At 46.5% G+C, this 21,705-nt stretch overlaps 1 protein-coding gene across 1 annotated transcript; it reads left to right on the top strand.

Annotated features, from left to right (window-relative positions):
• Positions 1-2,937: 2,937 nt before the first annotated feature.
• LOC104309689 (melanotransferrin) lies at positions 2,938-19,021 on the top strand. Its single transcript, XM_009911041.2, has 17 exons — positions 2,938-3,374; positions 6,347-6,510; positions 7,604-7,703; positions 8,711-8,887; positions 9,372-9,534; positions 9,633-9,697; positions 10,407-10,564; positions 11,484-11,670; positions 11,820-11,968; positions 12,189-12,279; positions 12,909-12,977; positions 13,265-13,447; positions 13,703-13,859; positions 14,450-14,532; positions 15,630-15,814; positions 16,681-16,867; positions 18,158-19,021. Exons 1-17 carry the CDS (start codon positions 3,323-3,325, stop codon positions 18,205-18,207), a joined length of 2,220 nt encoding a protein of 739 aa, XP_009909343.2. The 5' UTR covers positions 2,938-3,322; the 3' UTR covers positions 18,208-19,021.
• The last annotated feature ends 2,684 nt before the right edge of the window (positions 19,022-21,705 follow it).

Genomic DNA, 21,705 nt, shown 5'->3' with positions numbered 1-21,705 from the left:
CGGGCGCGGGGCGGGGCCGGGCGGCGGGGCGGGGCCGGGCGGCTGCAGCGGGGCGCGGGGCCGTGATGGGAGGGTGGTGTGGAGAGACCCTGGGTTGGCGGGAAGGCCTTGTGTGGGGAGGGGGTCATCCTCAGGGGAGAAGCGGAACCGGGCTGTTCCCTAGAGCGGCATATGCTGTGTGGGGAGAGGTCTTCTCTGTGGGCGTGCCGTGGGGACAGGCCCGTCCCTGCCACACGGCTGTCCCGCAGAGATAAAGTATGGGGACAGGACCGGCTCTGAGGTGATACGGTGCGGGGACAGGGCCCTCCCTGAGCTGATGCGGTGTGGGGCCAGGGTCCTCTCTGAGCTGATAACAGAGCGGTTTCCTGGGGAATATAGTGTGGGCCATGGTGGTCCCTGAAGGTTTGTGGTGTAGGGACAAGGCCGCCCCTCAAAGGGGATGAAGCTGTCTCCCAGAGGGAGGCACAGTGTGAGGAGAGGCCGGCAGCCAAGGCGGCTGGGGTTTGTCTGTCCTTGAGCACAGCTGTGGGAGCACCAGGGCTGTCAGGGCAGGGATTTTAGTAGCTGGGGACACAGGACAGACACAACGCTGTTCCCACAGATGTCAGGCAAGGTAGTGCAGTGACATCTGTTCCTACTCTGGTGTCCCTTGCTTCAATCCTAGCAGCACAGAGGGGACTTTGTAGAAATTATTTGGTTTCCACCCTTTCACATGAATCCCTAGATAAATGCATAAATGCCACACTACTGGGAAGTGTGGTAGGGAGGTAGCTCCATAGAGTGAATCAGCAGGAAAAGAATTTGAGTCCTGCTGCTGTGTTTCCACATCCTCAGTGCTTTAGGACATGACCCTCTGAGCAGACCTGACGTGATTAATGTTTGTTTGTTTTCCTGACCAGGCCTAAATGAAGTCTACAACACCTTCATGGCATTCTGCTTTTTGTACATCATCGCAGATAGCAGCTTAGTATCTGGATAAACATCTCAGGCATGTACAGGAAAGCCTTTTATTTTTTAGTAAGTGCAATTTAAACAGAGAACCAGATGCAGCCCTCGTGTAGCAGTAATATCATTGGCTGGCTGAGCTGTTGGGATGTGCTTATATCCTGTACCTAATGCAGGACTGGCAGGAAGTTAAATCTCCAGGAAGGTGGGGTTTGATCCTGTGAGATGCCTTGCTACAGGCATTGCAAAAGCCATTAACTTTGGTGTCTAACTGCACCCTGCTGGTGGGCTTGAAGGACAAGTTTCCCCAGGAGTGATTCAGAGCTTAGGGTGTAGTTAAATGAAACATGCTTGTTTATAATGTGTATTAGTTGATATTAACTGAACTGGTTAATGCTCTGTCCTGATCTAATTTCCCCCCTGGAGTTAAAAGTAAATGTGTGGGCCTTTAATTGTTTTAAAATTACATTTATCTTATGTTTTGGTCTTACATCTATGCTGGTTTGTTGGGTTGTTTTGTTTTGTTTTTAACATCCAATAGTGTATTGTGTCACAATATATACACCACAGTGACAGGGGAATAACACATAATGTTATATGTACTGCAGTCCCTGAGGAATAAAACATATTTGTAATGGGTTGGGGCAAACCCCCTCCCCACCACGCACAGAAATAACGACTCAGACAAACAGATTGCAAAAGCGATGGAAAGTTTAAATAGAAAACCGTGAGTGGGTGCAGAAAGCTAGAAACACAGTGACAAGAGGAACCCCAAAACAGACCCAGAAAGATCCCATCCCCTCCTGAGGGTGCACCCAAAAACCCCAGGGCTCCTCCTTCCCCCCTCCCCCGCCATAGGCCTAGCTAGGCCCATGGCCGGGAGACATCTCCCCCAGTTACCGGGTGTTGGAGAGGAAGGAAAAGAGGAAGTGCCAGACCCCGCTGTAAAAGTTATAGTGGTGCAGGAATTATGGTAGAAATACCTGATTTCCTGTGCCCACCCACTGGGCTGGACTTCTGGACACAGGAAACACCCCTGTAGCAGAGGGCACCCAGCCCAAACTACGACATATTATATGTACTGTAGTCCCTGAGGAATGAGCCACGCTTCCCCAAGGGTGCTGAGCTGTGCTAGGCCTGTGCAGGGCCCACGTGGAAGGGGGCATTAATGCCACAGTCGTTCTCTTAGCAAATGAGAGAATGGAGGTCTTGGGACTTGAGAACTTTTGTTCAGGGAGTGCAGGTGAGAAATGTAATTGCTTCTGTGATGAGCTCAGTGGAAATGTATCACCTCAAGAGAGGCTGCAGATGTAGTGAGGGAACCTGTGAAGCAGAGAGATAAGTGATGGAATCCACATATGTGAAGCAAGTGCGGAGTGGGGACTGTGAATGACTAGGGGAGAGTTGCTAAGGCAACCAGAGAGATCTGGGAGAAGCATTGCAAGAATACATGAAGCAGAGAAAGCACCAAGAAAAAAACTAAGATGAAGAAGGAAAACAAACCCAGGAAACAGATTTGCTTTCTGCAGGGCTCGGGGAGATGAAACTACTTTAGCAATAGTTCATACATCCTCAGATGAGTTCAGTGTGCACCCTTCTGCTAGTGCACACACACACACACACATACAGTTGTTTGTTTTTTTCCCTGCTGAAGGATTAGTGATGTTAATTATGGCTTCTGTGCAGTAATTAAGAGGCAATACTCCATGCCAAGTGTTGAAGAACAAGGAAATCAGCCCGTTTGGGTGAGACTGCTGGACTAGAACAGAATAGAGTAAGTCAAGAAAGTCAACAGTGTCACAGTTCTGTTACTGAACATAGCAAGAAAACCACTTCTGGGCAGGGGGGATATGCTGCACCTGGATCAGTTCTGCCTGGAATTCTTAGGGAGACATGGGAGCACTTCCTTTAAAATTCCTTAGGTAAGCCATTAGCAAGTGGAAAAAATAAGGTAAAAAGGCCCCTGCAATATTCTAGAGAAACCTGCTCAGTGGTTTGGACAATTCACTTAGCTTTGGATGTCTTTCTTGTATCACAGATGTAAGTCTTGCCTGTTGGTGCCTTCTGAAGCAGGAGGAGCACCATTTGTTCCAGAAGCAGAGGCTTACCCTTCTTCCTGTGTCTGTTCATAACAAAGCAGAAAACACATGTTTTCCATCTGTGGACAGGGACAGGGCACTGTCCCTTTCTGCTTTGCATGCAAGGATACACCATCCTCTGATGGCTTGGGTTTTGCTTAAATCTTGCTTTACCCTTAGTGATGCCTCAAACCCCTTTGTTATCCCCCAGAAGCTCTGGTCATCACTGTGGAATTCCTGGTATGAGAAGGCAGAGCTTCGGGAGAGAGAGAGAGGATCCTTACTGAACTGCTGTGATCATGAAGACAGTGATTTTAATTGCCCTGATCAGCTTTACCTTGCTGTCTTCAGGTAAGGTTGTTGCAAAGAGGGAAAGAGAAATGTGACTTATAGATGAGGTGAGCAGGGTGCAAACTCTAATGTGTGCTTTGGCTTTGTTTTCTTCTGTGCAAAGGAGCTGCAGCTAGAGCTGTGCCTGCGATTTCCATTTGCCTGCATGCTCCCTCTTTGATCACTGGCAGATGGTGACCCTGTTAGTTCTGAAGCAGCTCAGTACACTGGTTCCTTAGGAATTCAGTGGTGGTTTGTTTCCTTTGAACAGTTGAGGTCCGGGTACTCATTAACACTGTCAAAATCAATCAGTGTACTGCAGGCTGCTCTCCTCTCAAACCACAATGGATTCTTTTGGGAGTTGTGCCGAATTAACATCAAAACAACTGGAGTGCTTGTGTCTGATGCTCTACTCAGAGACAAAAACTTCCCACTTCTCATTGTTAACGTTATGTGTGCCAGGTAATATTTTTGTGTGATAGGAATCAAGCACCAGAAACCCAAATGCTTAAGCATCTGAAAGTGACAATGTTGGAGCTGTTGTGGTGTTTTGCATGCATTCAGTCCTGGTTTCATTGCATGGTATAAGATCCTCTCAAGTTACATAACTGCTTGTCATTTTTATATGTAATAATCACTTCTTTCCCCCCTCCTTAAATGAATAGTATCTTCTTGAGAAGTATATGATGATATGTTTCAGAGTAGAGGGCATTTAATAAGAAGAATACAAAAGAAGTCATATTAGATCCAAGATGGAATAATTGGAACCTAGGGCAAAAAAAGGAGATTTTGCTGGCATGTCTGGATCCCTCAGGGTGTAGCTTTGTAGCCAGTCTAAAGCAACCAAATCCTGTCTCCTCCTGGAAAAGGAGGTTTGACCTTCTCCTGTGGTTCCTAACCTCTTCTTTCTTCTGGCACTGATCTGGGATTTCTTTTTATGGCTTACTTAGTTTTCAGCTGAAAAAAGATCTGACAACGGAATAGTTCAGTTCTGCTACAGTTCTGCACACTGTTCCTGTGCAGGTTATTTAATCTGTTTGATGTCCAAAAATGAAGGTAATTCTTAGTAACCTTCTTCTTGGACAAGGTGAGATTTTGAGGCTTTTGTTGTTGATGTTTGTTCAATCCCCAGTACTGGATTCTTCATCGTCAATGACCAAATTGTCCCTAGTTCCTGTCTGTCATGGTGGTTGTCATGGAAGATAAACCTCTGGAGGGAAAGCCAGCAAGTTACTTTGCATTGCTTCAGGAGCTCTTAGGAATGCATTTTTTAATGACAGAAGAAGGCCCAAAGCCACAGAATTGCCATTGGAATGTCAAATAGTCCCAGTCCTCACCCCTTGTCTTGAGGGGATTGCTTTACTCTGTTGTGAAGTAGCATTTCATTTTGAGTTGCTCCAAAGTTGAAGTTTTCATACTTCTCTAATGTAATGTTTTCTGACTCTTGGAGCCTTGCTGTGGGTTTTATTATTTTAAATCATGTAGTCTTTGTCTGGAAAGAAAATGGGAGGTAAACACTGTTCTGTCAAAGCTGGCACTCAGTAGGAAGTGCTGTTGTGACAAAGCATGCAGCCCAGTGCTCTGACACCTGGGGCTTGGAACATCAGTTACTGTCTGCTTAAAAATCAACAATCCCCTCTCTAAACACTAAATTCAACAAGACTAAAGCGATTCAATCCCCTGTCAAAAACCTCCCTCCATATTTCTTGACCTTTTGTAGGCTTGCTTCTGAATGTCTAGGACTTTAACAGGAATATTAAGACTGGTATGGAGAAATCATGCATGGGAATGTGTGTGTGTGTGTGTGTGTGTGTGTGTGAAAGCACCAGAGGGAACAGCAGAGCAAAGGTTAAAAGCTTGGCCTGGATTGATAACTGAGGACAGAACTGACAGCAATAAAACTGATAAAGCCTGGGGAATGCATTGTTTACAGAATCACAGAACCAACCACGTTGGAAAAGACCTCAGAGATCATCAAGTCCAACCTATTACCTAATACCTAACACCTCCTGACAACTAAACCATGGCTCCAAGTGCCACCTCCAATCCTTTTTTGAATACTTTCAGCGAGGGTGACTCCACCACTTCCCTGGGCAGCACATTCCAATGGCCAATCACTCTTTCTGTGAAGAGCTTTCTCCTTACCTTAAGCCTAAACTTCCCCTGGCACAGCTTAAGGCTGTGTCCTCTTGTTCTGACACTGGTTGCCTGGGAGAAGGTACCAACCCCCACCTGTCTACAGCCTCCCTTCAGGTATTTGTAGAGAGCAATAAGGTCTCCCCTCAGCCTCCTCTTCTCCAGGCTAAACAACCCCAGCTCCCTCAGCCTTTCCTCATAGGGCTTGTGCTTGAGACCTCCCATCAGCCTTGTTGCCCTTCTCTGGACACGTTCAAGTGTCTCAATGTCCTTAAATTGAGGACCCCAGAACTGAACACAGGTCAGAAGGTCTGTGCCCTGAGAAGGTCACATCACAGCTGGCTTGTTAGGAGAAAAGCTGCAGCATGATAAGAGGAAAGTGGTAACAAGGTTAGCCTGTGCTCTCATTATTCCAACGGGAGAACAGGCCATAGCCATGCAGATGTCCTTGCCTTTGTTTCCTCTATTTGCGTGGCAACCTTGCCTGCAATTCATGGAGGATGAAGCAAGGAAGATTCTGAGGTGAAAGATCACACCATAATAATTGTTGATTCTTGAGAAATCTACCTAAAATGGATTTAATTTCTTGTGAAGTCTGCCTGGAATCTGGTTCATTGCTGCCAGCCAAGAGGAAGCAAAGAGCCACAGTGCAGACTCAACAGCAAACAGTTGCTGCTCTCCAAGTTGTTCATACAGCTTGGGCACATCTCTTGGGTGCCTGTAAGTGTGTGGATGTGTGAGCAGAATCTACTTATGTGGGAAGTTAAATAAAAGAGAATAACCTTCCTCTTTTACGAGTTGTTTGGGCTTTTCCCCACCAAATCCTAGAAATCTTGACTCCTTTTTTGGTGCTACAGGGAAGAAGTTCCGGTGGTGCACCCTTTCTGACCTGGAGCAGAGAAAGTGTGCTGAACTCTCCAAAGCACTTCTGGCTGTGCTGCCCCTTGCTGCTGTCAATTCCTTTAATAGGATTTCTTGCATCAGAGCCCTCAACACTCACGACTGCATTGACAAAATCAGAGTGAGTTCACAGAGACTTTGAGACCAAATCCTCTTTTGAAGTAACTGGTAAAGAGAATCCATGGGAGAATACAAGGATACAGAGATGAGGGGATTGTGTATATATATATATATAAAGCACACAGTAGCTTGAGAAACAAGAATTTACCCCTAGGAGCATTCTACTAGATGTGCTGTTTTACCTCAGATAGTGTCCTTGCAGTCTCTAGGAAATAAGTAAAAAGTTGCTTGGGAATAAAAGGACTAAACCAAATTAGTAAATGAAAACTTGCTCAGAGTATTCCCCTTGCCTGTGGGTTTTGGTCCTGCTCTGACTATAATGGTATTTTGTCTTCCCTTCCTTCCCTGTTACTTTTAGCCCCTAGTCAGTCTTTTCTGAAGAGCAGAGCCCTTTTTTAATATATAAAATCTTTGATGCGAATAAAATCAGACATCAGGACTTTTGTAAGTGTAAGCTCTCGTGATTGACCAGCTCTGAAATCAAATTTCCATTACACTGTGCTTTTAAAAAAGTCATGAATGAAAAGGAAGCTGAGCATTTGCTGTGGCATTTGTACCTGAAGCTTGACTAGGACAGGAAATTTCAGTTCCCTTTTTCAGTCAGTCCTAGTTGCCTCCAATGGAGTCCAAATCTAACCTGGAAAACAAAACCAAGCAAACCTTTCTTGCTGGTTCAGGGACTAATTTATTTCACCCTCTCATTCAGTCCTGCAGCCCTTAGTAATAGATTTCAGTTCCACATTCCATGTTAGCCTGGAGAATTCTGAGAAGGATTTGGGGTCTTGGGAGAGCAGCAGGAGGAAAAGGGGGCTGCCTTTTTCTTCAGCTGGCACCAGAATTGGGCTTTTGGAATGGAAGGCCCAAAGGAGAGGTGAGAAAGATTGTTATTGCCAAAGAACTGGTATTTTGTGGAGGGAACAGCCTTCACTGCTAGCATTTCACCAAGCTTAGTAGCAGGGATTCCCTTAAAAATAAAGCAAATGCTTTTAAAAATCACTGGCTGCTACTTCTCAGGCAGAAACTCTGCTCTGGAAGCTGCCCTGTTTTGTGTCCCTGCAAACACTTGTTTGGAGGGGTTTGCTGTTCTTTTTAAGGCAAATAAAGCAGATGCTGCCTCCTTGGATGCTGGAGATGTTTACTCTGCTGTGAAGCTGTATGGTTTGACAGTGGTGGCAAAGGAGATCTATGATCAAGGTAGGTTCACAAAGCAAAAGAACAAGCTGTACTTCTGACCTAGCTGACAAAGCCCTGTGCAGCGGAAGGCAATGCTCAGGAACTCCTGAAAAGGAGTCTGTAAGTTCTCACTGCCTTGCTAGGTGTGTGGAGTGACTGCCAACTGCTTGGAAAACTCCACCAGTAGTGCTTTAAACCCAGGGGCCTTTCTGCCTGTGGTGCTGTCACTCTGTCTGTACATGCCCCTGCCCTCCGCACTAGTGCACCAGAGGTCTATATCCTATAGGAAACAAGAAGTGGATTATTCCCTCTGTGTCAGTCCTTCTCTGTGCTCTTTGCTCATGTAACTGAACACTCACTAGTGATTCTTTAAGAGATTAGCTTCTCTCAGGAGTTAATTCCCTCCTCACCCTAAAGACACGAGAATATAAGGTAGAGAATCTTCTTGTGGCAAGATTCCTCTTCATGCCTGCAGACCTGACCAGTCTGTGCAATGAATGATATATAAGGGAAGGAGAAACAAGTGTGAGGCAAAATCAAGCACAAAAAGAGAAAATGTGTGGGCTGTGACTCTGAGAAGGAAGGCAGATTAGCAGGTGGGTGTAGGAAGAGACTGGTAAGGGGAGGGTGTGAGAAGAGAATGTTGTTTCAGCTGAAGAGCTGTGACTAGTGGAAAGGATGTGTTTCAGGTGGTGCCTTCTGAGGGTAAGACAGGAATTTTTTTCCATTACAATACCTAAACAGTGTGAGACAAATGTCCAGCATTCTGGAGGAGCAATTACACTGGATGATGGAGCTGGATGGTCCTGGAAGCCTTTTCCTCCAGGTGTTTACATTCTTGCTTGGCACATCTCTTGCATCACTCAGTTTGATGAGGTGCCAACAGCCAGGATATGGCAAAGTCCTGGCATAGGTAACTGCTTCACATGCTTGGGAGGTTTTTTTCCTTAGCTGTGTTCACAGTAGTTGAACTCACATAGGAGAACTGGAGTTTAGTTCTTTCAGTTCCATGTCTTGTCCTGTCACAGGAAACTGTGTTTTTGCTGTGGCCATTGCCAAACGAGGAACTCTGAATATCCAGAGGCTACGAGGTGCACGCAGCTGCCACAACGGAGCCAGATGGACATCGGGCTGGAATATCCCACTTGGCTTTCTCCTTGCAAGGAATGACCTTTCCTGGGATGAGTCCCAATCTCTGAGCCAAGGTGGGTGATAGGAGCCACAGGGCTGTGTCTCTGCCCTCAGCAGCAGTGAGTGAAGTACAAGCAGATGTGGAAGGAAGCAAGCTGTGTGGAAATCTTGGAGCTTTGTGGATGAAAGATCTTCTTGGAGTGTTTTTGATACTGGCTGCTAGCTCTCTGTAGAACTTTTCCAGTGATCTCAAAGCAGTGGAATTGTTACCAAAACAGGAAATCTTTGTGTTCAGAATGCAACAGGGAACAAGCCTTTGCAATATCTAACCAGCACAAAGATGATTTTTGAACAAGAGCACTTGATCACTGTTGCAGCAGATGTTTCACATCTGATGTTTACACAATGAAGCTGCATTTGTTGCTTTTTTTTATTAAAGTCCATGGTTCTAGTTATGTTCATGATGTGTTTGGCACCTTTTCCTTCTTCTGTATTTCCTCACTTGACTTTTCTCTCTTTTTGTTGTTATTTGGTTTTGTTTTCCCCCATCATCTGCAGTGGTCAGTGACTATTTCAATGCGAGCTGCATCCCTGGGGTTGGTATTGCTGCTCCTCGACTGTGTGCTCTCTGCCAAGGACAAAAGTCCTATGTCAGGGACAAGAACCACTTCTGTGAGACAAGTGGTAATGAGCCCTACTATGACTCTGAGGGAGCCTTCAGGTGAGCTCTGTGATACAGCTGCTGAATCTTCCTCTGGGGAAAAAGAACTCCCCAGGGAGGGAAAGCCAGGTGATGTGTTTCCATTTGTCTATCTGCAGGTGCCTGAAGGATGGAGTGGCAGATGTTGCCTTTTTAGATCATCTGACAATTTTGAGTGCCACAGGTAATCCTGAAAAATCAGATTCCTTGTTACCTCTGGCTGTGTCTGTCCTGCCTTGGAGTTTGAGGGTATGCTGCTATTTTTGTTATTTCCAGGGAAAATTCTGTCCCTGCAAGTAGTTCTTTGGCTTTGCTTGGCAGAACTTACTTCCTGCTCTGGCAGGGGGGTCTGACTCGATGATCTCCTGAGGTCCTTTCCAACCCCTAGTATCCTGTGATCCACACAGTTCAGAAGGAAAAAGTAAATGTGCACTAACTGCTCCCAGAGGATTTTTAGAATGGGAGCAGTCAAATGTTTTTGTGCAGGGGATTTCTGCATCCTTGAGTCCCTGGTGCAGCTGTCAGCATCAGCAGTGCCTGAGCTCACCGAGTCCTTTCAGGATTCAGTATGGAGCTGTGAGAACCTGCAGCTCCTCTGCACCTGCTTGGTATTTTTAAGCTCAGTACCAATATTTTTGCAGGTGATTAGAGTGGTATTTTCAGATAAGTATTTTTAAACATATTTAGAGGGCTACAGTTTGAAGAGTATTTTGGAGGACCTCTTGCTGAGGTCCCTCTCTTTGTGAAGAGAAGGGCTTAGTAAAGGCAGCTTCCCAAGCATGCTTGGTAGACTGTGCTGCCTGCATATCCTCTGAAAAACTCTTCACCTTCCTCTGCGCCTGCTGCCAAGTTGTGTCTCACTTCATGGATCCATGAGTGTCCTCTTGTTCCAGAGGCAGAGCAGCAGGAGTATGAGCTCTTATGTCCTGATGGGACTACAGCTGGGCTGGCTGAGTACAGCACCTGTAACCTGGGCAAGGGGCCTGGCCGTGGCATTGTCACCCGCCACAACTTCCAGAAGATCACCAACAAATTTCTGAACACAATCCAAGTGAGTGATGTTAGCACCTCCAGACAGAGGTTCTGCTTCCACCTGCCTGTGGTCATTATGGGGAAGGCTTCTGGAAGAAGGTTTTACTTTTGTCTTTAGCATTCTTCTGTAGGAGGCTAGGAATAAGTAAGTAAAGAAGGGGAAGATTCTTAACACCCAAAGTGGAAAATGGCTCATGACGTGCAGCCTGTCCTGGGACTTGGGTGAATTCTTATGTAGCTGAAGGAGACAGGGTCAGGGCTCACCATTGTTCCTCTCCTTCTCAACTTATAAATAGTATCTGTTACCTTAACATCCAGGAATCTGTCTGACACTGAAAAGGAATAATGCCTATTTAAGTACAGATTTAAAGAACTGATGAAACCATCCAGTTCTTAAAATACTGCAGTAGACAGGGAACAGTTCAAGCCAGAAGGCTGACTCTGGTGGCAGCAGTTGTACAAAGTCTCTTGTCGAGATCTTCACATGCTTTTGTCACACACCCCAGCTGTGTTCCCCCATGCCCAGCAGTGGCTATGCAGCAGTATCCCTAGCACACTCCTAAGTGCTCTCTTCATTCCCAGTGGACCTACTTTGCATGTGGTGCTTGCCCATCATCAATCACAAGACAACTTGCACTGCTTTACCACACTGATCTTCATCACATGTTTCTCACTCAGCTATGCTCCCTGAGTTGCCTTTCCAGGGTAGGAGACATTGAGCACAGCCCAACTGCTTGGAATAACTAAGATGGGGGGAGAAAAGTCTTCCAAAAAGTGAATTGCTTAAAGCTTTTAGGGCTGGAACCATTCACTGACTGCGTTAGCTGTGGGCTGGTCCCAGTCTGATGGCACCCTGGGTGTTGCTGTGGAGGGAGGGATGAGGCTGCATAGAAGGAGGAGCAGGTCTGTCGCAGTTACAAGTGTTGTTCTTGTCCCAGCGCTTCTTTGGGCAGAGAGGAAAGGAAAGAGCCAGGTTTGAACTCTTCACTTCAGCACCCTTTGGGGGAAGGAACCTGCTGTTCCGAGATGCCACTCAGCACCTGCAGCTTCTTGAGGAGCAGCTAGAGATTGCCTATGTCCTCGGTCTGGATTACGTAGCTCTCCTTAAGGGACTAGGCCATGAAGGTGAGAAGCCTTCCGCAGGACTGTAGTTAACAAAAGGGAAGAAAAAAGCTCTCTTTCTCCAGGCCAGGCCTGTTCTGAATATTCCCTTAACAAAGGACAGGCTGGTGATAGGTGACCTGATATCACTGTGCTCTTTCCTTCTGACTCAGGCAGCTCCTTGGACAACAGCATCGTGCGCTGGTGCTGCATCAGTGATGCTGAGCTGCATAAATGCGAGGAGTGGGCCCTGAGCATCAAATCTGACCCTTTAGTCTGTGTCCAAGCAACTTCCATGACCAAATGCATTGAAATGATCAAGGTAGGAGACTCCCTCTGGTCAGGGGACATAGTAAGACCACGCAGCGTGTGTATGTCCTTATCTGAGTGGAACAAGAAGAAAAGCAGCTTGTACACCAGGGGGACCAGTGGGAATGGGAGGGAATTTATGCAGGGGCATTTCCCCCAGTGGAGAAGTACAGCAACTGGTTACACAGTCACAAACCCCCTCAGTTTGTTATTCTCTGTGGTGCTGTTGGCAGGGCAGTGAGGCTGATGCAGTCACCTTGGATGCAACACATGTCTACATTGCAGGGAGGTGTGGATTGGTGCCTGTGGCTGCAGAATGTTATGGTAAGTTCTTCTGTGACCTGAGCAAGAGGAGGGGGAATCAAAAAAGTCCCATTAAACACAGAGCTAGATTTCCACAGTTTGTAGTGGTTTGTGATGGAAGCACCACTCAATATATTATGTCCAAATGCTCTTCCCAGTCCTTCCACTAACTGGCTCTAGCATTTGGTCTGACTGGATGTTACATCTCTTCTGTGAAAGGCACAGAGGTGCTGACATGGCTCAAGAGGAGGTTTTTGGTTGGGTATTGCCATGTGAGAGGAAGGACAGCAGCCACAAATTCCTTAATGGTTGAAGGGAGACATTGCTCTCTACAACCCCTTTTCAGGTAGTTGTACAGAGCTGGGTGTTGGACTGTTCTATCAAGTGACTAGTAATAGGATGAGAGGAAATGGGCTCAAGTTGCACCAGGGAAGTTTTAGGTTGGATATTATCCTGCAAGAGTGGTCAGGCACTGGAACAGGCTGCCCAGGGAGGTGGTGGGGTCACCATCCCTGAAGATGTTCAAAAAACATGTGGACGTAGCACTTTGAGACATGGGTTAGTGGCCATGGTGGTGGTGGGTTGAACAGTTGGACTTGATGATCTCAGAGGACTTTGCCAACCTTAATGACTCTATGATTCCTCTCCAGGGGGAGATTGTGTCCCTGCTGTTGAGAGCACAGAGGAAACAGGGAAACTGATTCATCTTAAGCACAAAGGTAAGAGGACAACATTGAGATGGCAAAAGGTTTAGGTTTTCCTGACACTGCCTGTAGGACTTCTGTAGGAATGTGCCTGTGTCTGGGAAGGGATTTGCTGTGTGCTCAGTAGGAGCTTTGCAGATAGCGGTGGGCAGCCGGGGCGAGACCTGTTGGCTAAGCCAAGAGTGCAGATCCTCTGCTGTAACTGAAGATAGCAGAACAGGCTGAGGGAGAGGAGAGAGGTCTGTGCCTGTCTGGAGTAATTATCTGCCTTGGTCTCACTGCTTGTTGTCACTGTTTTACAGCTCTGTCGCCTGTCTATGCTGTTGCCTTAGCTAAGAAGAGCACCAAGCAGATCAACATCCATAACCTCAGGGGCAGGCGATCCTGCCACAGTCACCTCTATAGTCCTGGAGGATGGTTACTGCTTTCCAGATACACAGTTGGAGCTCTGGAGAATGAGACTGGGAACTGTGACATTGGCTCTGGTAAGGGCTGCTCTGGGTTGTATGTTGACTACACCATGGAAATCTGGGAGGAAAATGGGGATGAAGCCATGAGGATTTGACCAACAAGACTGCAGTCTCAGAGGCTCTTTCCCCTATTGCATTTGTGTGATTCTTTGCATAATTTAGTTCTCCTCTTGGTAGCTATTAGGATAGAATTCTGTTTCTGTCTTTTCCCATGTGTGAAGAGGCTTTGGAATACCTTGCCTTAACCTCACCTCAGTTTTCTTGACTCAGCTTATCAGAGTTACTTTTGGAAGAGCTGCATGCCAGGAGCAGATGGGAACCTGTGCAAGGTGTGCATTGGAGACAGCAAGGTGGAAGGGGCCCGAGTGTCCAGCAGGTGTGCTGCCGGTCACAACGAACACTACTATGGCAACATGGGGGCACTCAGGTGAGCTGCAGCCAGAACTGGCTTGTTATCTTGTTGAGGTCTTCTTTGGAGTTGTGGGGTTTTTATGTTGGGCATCTGACTCTATAAACTTATGCTAGCATGTATTCTGGTTTGCTTGTAGCTGCTACAGGATGTTTAGCTGAGTGGTGATTGAAAACAGTCATGAAATTGTTTCCAAAGCAAGACAGTGCTTCCATACATGTAAGGAAGCCTTGTTGAAGGAAAGGGGTGGAGGATAGAAGGTCAGAGATCAAAGGTGATGCAGTAAGAAGCAGTATAAGGTACAGGAAAGACTTAAATTAATTAAAAAGTAGTTGAAGATGGAGGCAGAAGATGCTTCTAAGGTGAAAGCACTCCCACAAAATGTATGTGATGCTTTTAGTTACATTCTCTTTCCTGGCTAGGAAAGGGTGAGGCTGTGTGGACGTTGTGCCCCAACTTGGCCTTGGGGGCTGCTTAAGGGACAAAAGGCATTGTCTGATCAAACCTGGGGACACTGCCCACGAGATCTTTGCTGGCAGCACTGACTGTCCAACTGTCAGCATGTAGCAGCTGCCTCTGATAACCTCCTGGTTCTTTCTCTGCACTAGGTGCCTGGTTGGCAATCCCAGCGGTAGAAGCTTCGGAGATGTAGCTTTCCTGGAACACTCTCAGCTGCTCCAGAACATAGCAAGTGAGCTGCAGCTACTCTCTTGTACTTTGAGAATGCTCAGTAGTGTCAGTGACCCCCACATAGTAACTACCACTCCTGAAGATGAGCTCTTACAGGCTTAAGCTAGGCCCATGAAGTTGTGCTCATGCCTGGAAAATTGCAAGAAGCTTCCTGCATGTAGGTGTTCCAGTAAAGCTCAAAACTCCATTATGGAGCAATCACTGAGTGCTCAGATGAATGTGTGTTGGGGAGTTAATCATCCTTGGTGGTTGGGCTCACTCTTGGGGAGCTCAAAGCTTTCAAAGGCAGGTGAATTTTCACAGCAAACCTGCAGCCTGCAGACACTGCAGCCACAGTGCCTGTACCTGTCAATTCTAATCAGAGTTTGAAGGATGGAAGTGGCAGATAAGGGCAGTGCTGTAGGCTCTTTGTGCTGGAGATGTTCTCTGGCTTCATCATGACCCAGCAACTTCCTCATGTTGTTTCACAGGCACACACAGAAAGAACAGTCCACATAACTTTCATAGGTAAAAGACCTGCAAATTGGTTTGCCTTTCATGTTTTTGGTTACAGTCTCCTCAGTTGTGCCTACTGCTCTATCAGCCAAAATATGCTGCCTTTGCAGAGAGCTGAAGAGAAGGGAACTCCCCTGGGTTCAGACTGATTATGCACAATGAAATTTTCTTTTAGGCAATTGCAGTAGCAGAAGATACTTTTCCAAGGGAAGAATCTCTCTGAAACCAGGTGGAGGTCCAAGGGCCTGGAAAGCCTACCAAAATTCATGCAGCAGTGAGCAGTTTGAGGAAGCAAAGGAAATGCAGGCTGAGCTGCTTTCAGAAAGGGGCCTGAGTAGAGATGGAGGCACGATAACTCGTTGTGTGCCAGTGTTAGTCTGGTTTGTAGCTGGTGGGCACAGCTTAGCTGCTCTGACCTGTTTCCTCAGTGAGGACACTCCCCTGTGCCTTCCTGGTTCCTGCTGAATGCCCATGAGGTGTGCTGCATTTGTTTTGAACAGGCTGCTAAACTTCTGCCTCTCCGTTTTCAACATCTTACATGAGATTCACCCTGCCTCCTGCTTCCATTTCTTAAAGGCATTTGATTTCACTTCATCTTTTCAGATCTGGACAGCTCTGGCTGGGCCAAAGGTTACAGCCCTCTTGACTTGGAGCTGCTGTGTGCGGATGGGACACGTGCTGCGGTCACAGAGTGGGCAGCCTGCAACCTTGGCCCCATCCCCCCCAGCGCGGTCATGACGCGCCCTGTCAGTGTCACTAAGATCTCTGACTTCCTAACCAAGTCCCAGGTGAGGCAGGGAACAGGAGAGGTTAGCATGTTGTCACTTTTTACCCATGGCTGCTGAACCCCTTGAAGTTCAACAGCTTTCAGGTCCAGTATGAAAGAATTAAGAGTGTGCATATGAGGTTGAGAAAAGAATGCTTTGTATTCTGTAAGGGGACATTGGAGTACTGTGTTCAGGTCTGGAGTCCTCAACATAGGAAGGATATGGACCTGATGGAGAGGGTCCAGAAGAGGGCCATGAAAATGATCAGGGGGTTGGAGCACCTCTGCTATGAGGACAGACTGAAGGAACTGGGGGTGTTCAGCCTGGAGAAGAAGAGGCTCCAGGGAGCCCTAATGGTAGCCTCCCAGTACCTGAGGGGGGCTTACAGGAAAGGTGGGGAGAGACTGTCTGCAAAGGCCTGCAGTAACAGGACAAGGGGCAATGGCTTCAAACTAGAGAAGGGCAGATTTAGATTGGATGTCAGGAACAAGTTCTTTACTATGAGGGTGGTGGAACACTGGAACAGGTTGCCCAGGGAGGTGGTTGAGGCTCCTTCCCTGGAGGTATGCAAGGTGAGGCTCGATGAGGCCCTGGGCAGCCTGATGTAGTTGGGGATGTCCCTGCTGACTGCAGGGAGGTCAAACTGGATGACCTTTGGAGGTCCTTTCCGGCCTGGACCATTCTATGACTCTATGATTTTGGCACCAGCTGCCAGTCTGCAGTGGGCATACTTCTGCTGAGAAAAGCCCCTGCAAAACTGCATCTTTTTGTGCAAGTAAGGACAGAGCTATGTGAGAGTAGAACTTTTTTCTGCTAAAGCTGAGGGTCACCAGATTAACTTTGGTCTTTATGATCCAAGCTGTGGAACTTCTTTCTTTTTTGTTTAGGAATCTCTGAGAAGCAAACTGGATGCTGGATTCCATCTCTTTCGGTCCTGGAAGTATGGTGAAAGTGATCTGCTTTTCAAAGATGCTACTCAGTACCTTGTCCCTGCAAGTCACATGAGCTATCAGGACATTCTTGGAGAGTCTTTCTTTCAGCTGGCAGAATCAGTGTTCAATTGCACATCTGCAGGTACTCACATGTCCTTAATTCTGAGTTAATATAAAGCAGGAACTGCGCTTTTGTTTGGAGTGAAAGAGGTAGCATGCTCCTGGTGGGTTGAAACTAGCCCCCTAACTAATTTGAGAGAATTACCTCCCAAAATAAAAATTGCCAGACTAGCTCAGTTTGGCATGGAAGCAAATGAAGCTCTATTTACAAGCAAACTACAATATAGAGATATGAAATGCAATGAATATGTACAAAATACACAACGTATATGCAGTATATAGATATTTACAATTCATAAACAACACAGAAACTCCTCAGACTCCCTGGATCCCTCCAGGGGGACTGTTCACATCCTCCCCCCACTTTCTCCCCGACTTCCTGTTACCTTACACGGTAGTCAAAACAGAGATACCCCTGGGGCAAGGCCACAAGAAGAGAGAGAGAGCAGTTGCAAGCAGAAGCGACAGAAGAAGATAAGAGAAAGAACTGTTTATGTCTCTGCTCTAGATCCCATTAGCAATCCAATTGATTATATAGACTTGATCTTTATTTTTCTTTTCTATCCAGTGGTAATTTATTTAACTTTCAGTCTTGGCAGTCAGGATCTAGGCTAAAGTTCCTCCTTCAAACTGTAACAATGCTCCAAACAATCCTCTTAGTGACAGCTTTCCAAGGAGCACCGTGGTTGGAGCTCCTGCAGAGCCTACCCAAAAGCACTGAAACCGGAGCCGTGCAGGGACAGACCAACCAACACATTTTGGAGCAAATGTGAGGTTATTGAAGCAGGAATGGTTTGCTCCCGCTCTGAAAGCTTTCCCTTCAATTCCAAAGATAATTTCTGGGAAAAGGTAACATAATGTTCATTTGGCTGTGCCAAACGTGGGAAAAATAGAACTAATTTTATATTTCATTCTTGAACTAAACTCCAAGTAAGTGAAATATTGCCATTTAAAACAGAGCCCAGTGGAGAACTCGAGATCCAACCCTTGGCAGGGATGGCTTTTTCATTGTTTTCAGTACACTGAAAGCTGTGGGAAGGATGCATCTAGCTAGCATGAAAACTGAAACTTTCGATGAGCTAGGGTCCATCTGTTGTAGAATCTGAAAGTCTGTGTCGAAGTCAATGAAGATCACACAGTAAGTTAGGCTTCTGTGAGTGTAAGCTGTTAAAAACCTGAGATTCAAAAGGGAATTTTATCTCCATTCTGCCATTTTAGTGACCAGTAGCTGAAGGCTTTATTTTTAAAGCAAGGCTTTATTTTTAAAGCTAGTGGCATTTTTTTAACTGTACCATTTCTCCCTGGTTTGTAGGCATCTTAGACTTCTGCAGCCAGAACATCTGTGCGTCCTCCTTGAACTGACAGCTGGCAGAGAGGCTTTGCAAGACACACAGAGCAACATCAGTGTCGAAAACAAGGAAACCTGCAAGTCCAAACTGCCCAAAGCAATCAGCAAGGGAAAAGTCATCTCTATAAATGTATGCTGAATACTCTCTTGGTTTTTTTTGGTTTGTTGGTTTGGGGGTTAAGAGCAGATTTTATGCTTATAATGTAATGCCACTCACATCTCATCCCTTGCTTGTTTGGAACATGGCACCATGTGGAACACACAGGCCAGCCTGCATAAGCCACAGCACAGAAGTAGGATCAGCAGTGCTGTACAGCTGTGGAAAAAGCAGCAGTTCTGTGGAAACAGCAGGGCCAGTACCAGGACTAAACTACAGACTGTCATGAGTGGCACAGGTTAGTTGGCAGCACTTTGCCTTGCTTGTCTTATGAACTGTTTCCATGCAGAAAAATCAGCTGATATTTGGGTAGTGTCAGCATTATCCTCCTCTGTCCATGAATTTGGCTGCAGCTAGAGATGTGCTGTAGGTTGTGTAATTGCTACCAGAATCAAGTCACCTTTCCTGCTTTGAACTGGGAAGAATGGGTTTGCTTTTTTAACCAAGAATTGATACTAGTAATACATTAAGTTGTGGATGAAAATGTTTGGATTTAAAGCATCTAACAGCCAGCAGAAGAGGCTGCTTGCAGCCTTAAGGACAGCAGTGGATACAATCCCTCTCAGAACCTCCAACCATTACCTTATAGTGCTTTGACAATGCTTCTGTGAAGTGTCCAAATATGCTTTATCAATTAAACAGCGCTGGGTTTACAAGCAGAAGCTGCCTGAACATGCTCTGAAGCCTTTTGAACAGAATGTGTTACGTATTCATTTTGCCTGTCAGGGGATAAAGATGTCGAGTGGCTGGCTCCTCAGGGGCAGGGTTCATTTCAGCTTGCAGGTATTCTCACCTTCATGCACCCTCAATCAGGCAAGGTTAAGAGTTTTAACTAAAAAATAATTAAAACAACCCCTTTACCCCAAACTTTCCAGTCCTTGCTAAGTCTATTGCAGTTGTATTAACCTCAGCTAGCCATAAATGAGATGGAAATGGTGAAGCCAGGCCAGCTGCAAGAGGTAAAGTCCATGTACCTGCCAGCTGAAGGATAAAAAGACACCCCCCCCCAAACCAAAACCCACAAAACCAACATAAAACCCCTCCACCAAAACCCAGAGTAGCAAGGCAGCAGCACTCAGCTGTTGACAGTGCTAAGACTGCCTGATTGTAATTCGTTTGACAGCCAGCTTGCCTTTCCTGTTGCTTCACTTAGAGTTGTCTCTCTGCTCCCCCTTTTCACTGCTTGATAAAACAAAGCTTTGCAGTCTGAGCAGCAGCAAGGGCTCCAGAGCCAGTGCACCTGAGCTGAGACTGCCCTGTCTCCTTTGCCCCCGTGTTGGGTGCTCATCAGAGAGGGGATGAAACTCAACTGCTGGTGGGAAGAAAGGGGAGAGCTGTACGGTGAACGAGCAAGTCCCAGAACAAGAAGAGAGCCCTGAGGAAGCTGAGGGATAGCAGGGTGCTTCCCGATGTCTCTGAGGTGTCCCCTTCCTCTTTGCTGGAGCTCCGGTGCCACCTGTGGGACTCGTGTAACACTGCCGGCTTAGTTCTGCCCCGAGCAGCATGCAGCCGAACAAGTGGGCAAGCTGGGTAATACCCAAGCTTTTAGGGGTTTTCTGGCACAGACATCACAGCTGCTTAAACAGCCTTTCTGCTGTTCCTGTGCTTCAGCTTTGCTTCCAAAGCAGCAGGCTGATGCTCGGGACAGGCTGGAGCTCAGGAAGCAGGGGCTGGCTCAGCTCTGAACCTAGCAGGAACTGCCTGGCTCCTGCTCCTTGACCACCTTGACAGATGGCTGCTAGGGGTAGTAGCTAGGATCATGCCTAGGAGCCCCCAGGTCTGTTTCTGGACCCCTTACAGTATGGATGTGGGTGAATGAACACTGGAATTGCTGCTCCATACCCCATCAACTGCCTACCCAGTTACTTAACCTTGTTACTCCCCTTGGAGATGTAACCTCTCCCCACTCCAGGCAAGACAGAGCCATTGTGCATATTTACTGAGCCAAGCCTAAAGAAGGCCTTAAAACACAGAAAGGTTCTCAGAAAAAAATTTATTTCCATAAATTAAGAACACACACAAAAGAAACAGTAAAATTTGAGATTCACACAATATTGAAGAGAAACAGAATGCCAAGAGCATGATGGGAGCTAATGGCACGAGTGTACAGATTCTCAATGAGCTATTTGTTAACTTGATAGCATCATACAGACCTTGAAGCCACAGTTACTGTCCATAATTCTAGAAAAGCACCTGGAACATAATACAGCAAAGGCTCACCTCAAATCAAACAGAGTAAGAGGAGCACTGCTTGCAGAAGTTCAGCCCCAGCAGGCAGCAGCATTCAGGCCTATGCAGGCACGAGGCCAGCCAGACAAACGCTGTTACAGACATTAAGCAGCCTTGGCCACTCCAGCACGGAGAAACTAAGAAGCTGTTGTTTGCTTGGAAAGTGATCTTTCACCTCTTATTCAGCAAAGAGTTGCCTGGCTCCACAATACTTACTATTACAAGACAGTACATGGCTACAGCTTTGCAATTCTGCGAGCAGTATGTGCGGTGTCTTGCCATGATCACAGGAAAAAATCCTCTCTGGAGTGAGTTCAATTTATGGATGGGCAAGTGTACACATCCATCAGCTAAGACTGACCCCAAAGATGCATCCTTCCTTGTCTTTCAGTACTCTGGGACAGGAGCAGCTCAGAGTGGCCAAGCCTTAGCTTTTGCTAGTGTGCAAGCAGCAGCCACAAGGAGTGAGGCTGTTCCACGAGTGCTGTAAAGAGCAAAACAGATGAGAAAAGAGTGTACAATGTGACTGGAGAGGGGCAGGAGCAGCTTTGTCTCAATTACATCTCTCCCATCATACAAATACTAAACCAAAACAGAATAATGCTGTATACCTGGGTTTCCACAAGCTAAGGTTTGGGACAAGCTAGGCAACTGCTTTAACATTTTGTAATTCCACTAAGTTTTCTTTGCTTTGCACTGCTGACCCTGTTAAAAAGAAAGCTAAAAAATGTTATTTCAAAGCAATCAAACAAGACAGAGCAAGGAAGCAGACAAAAAAAATGAAACAACCAACAAAAAACCCCCCAACAAATAAACACAAACCCTCACCCACAGCCCAAAAGAAAAACCCAACACATTCCATGTTTTGAAGCACATTAGAGGTCTGAACTTTGCCTGGACCCATTTCCTCCCTCCCCCACCTGTATCTATGTGTCCACTAAAGCCCCAGTAAGGTTACAGCTTGGTTGTGTCACAGCACTAGAAGCCTCCCATATGAACAGAAGATGAATGGATGCTGTGTGACAACCCCATTCTATAGCAGAAACCCATAAAAATATATCTCTCACTCTTGCTACAGCTTCCAAACAGCCAGTAACCCAGCACAGGGGAAGGCTGAAACAGTTTT

The sequence above is a fragment of the Dryobates pubescens genome, chromosome 25 (assembly GCF_014839835.1).
Source record: "Dryobates pubescens isolate bDryPub1 chromosome 25, bDryPub1.pri, whole genome shotgun sequence".
Taxonomy (NCBI): Eukaryota; Metazoa; Chordata; class Aves; order Piciformes; family Picidae; genus Dryobates; species Dryobates pubescens.
Note: the sequence above shows the minus strand (reverse complement) of the source record. Positions and strands in the feature narration are given on the sequence as shown.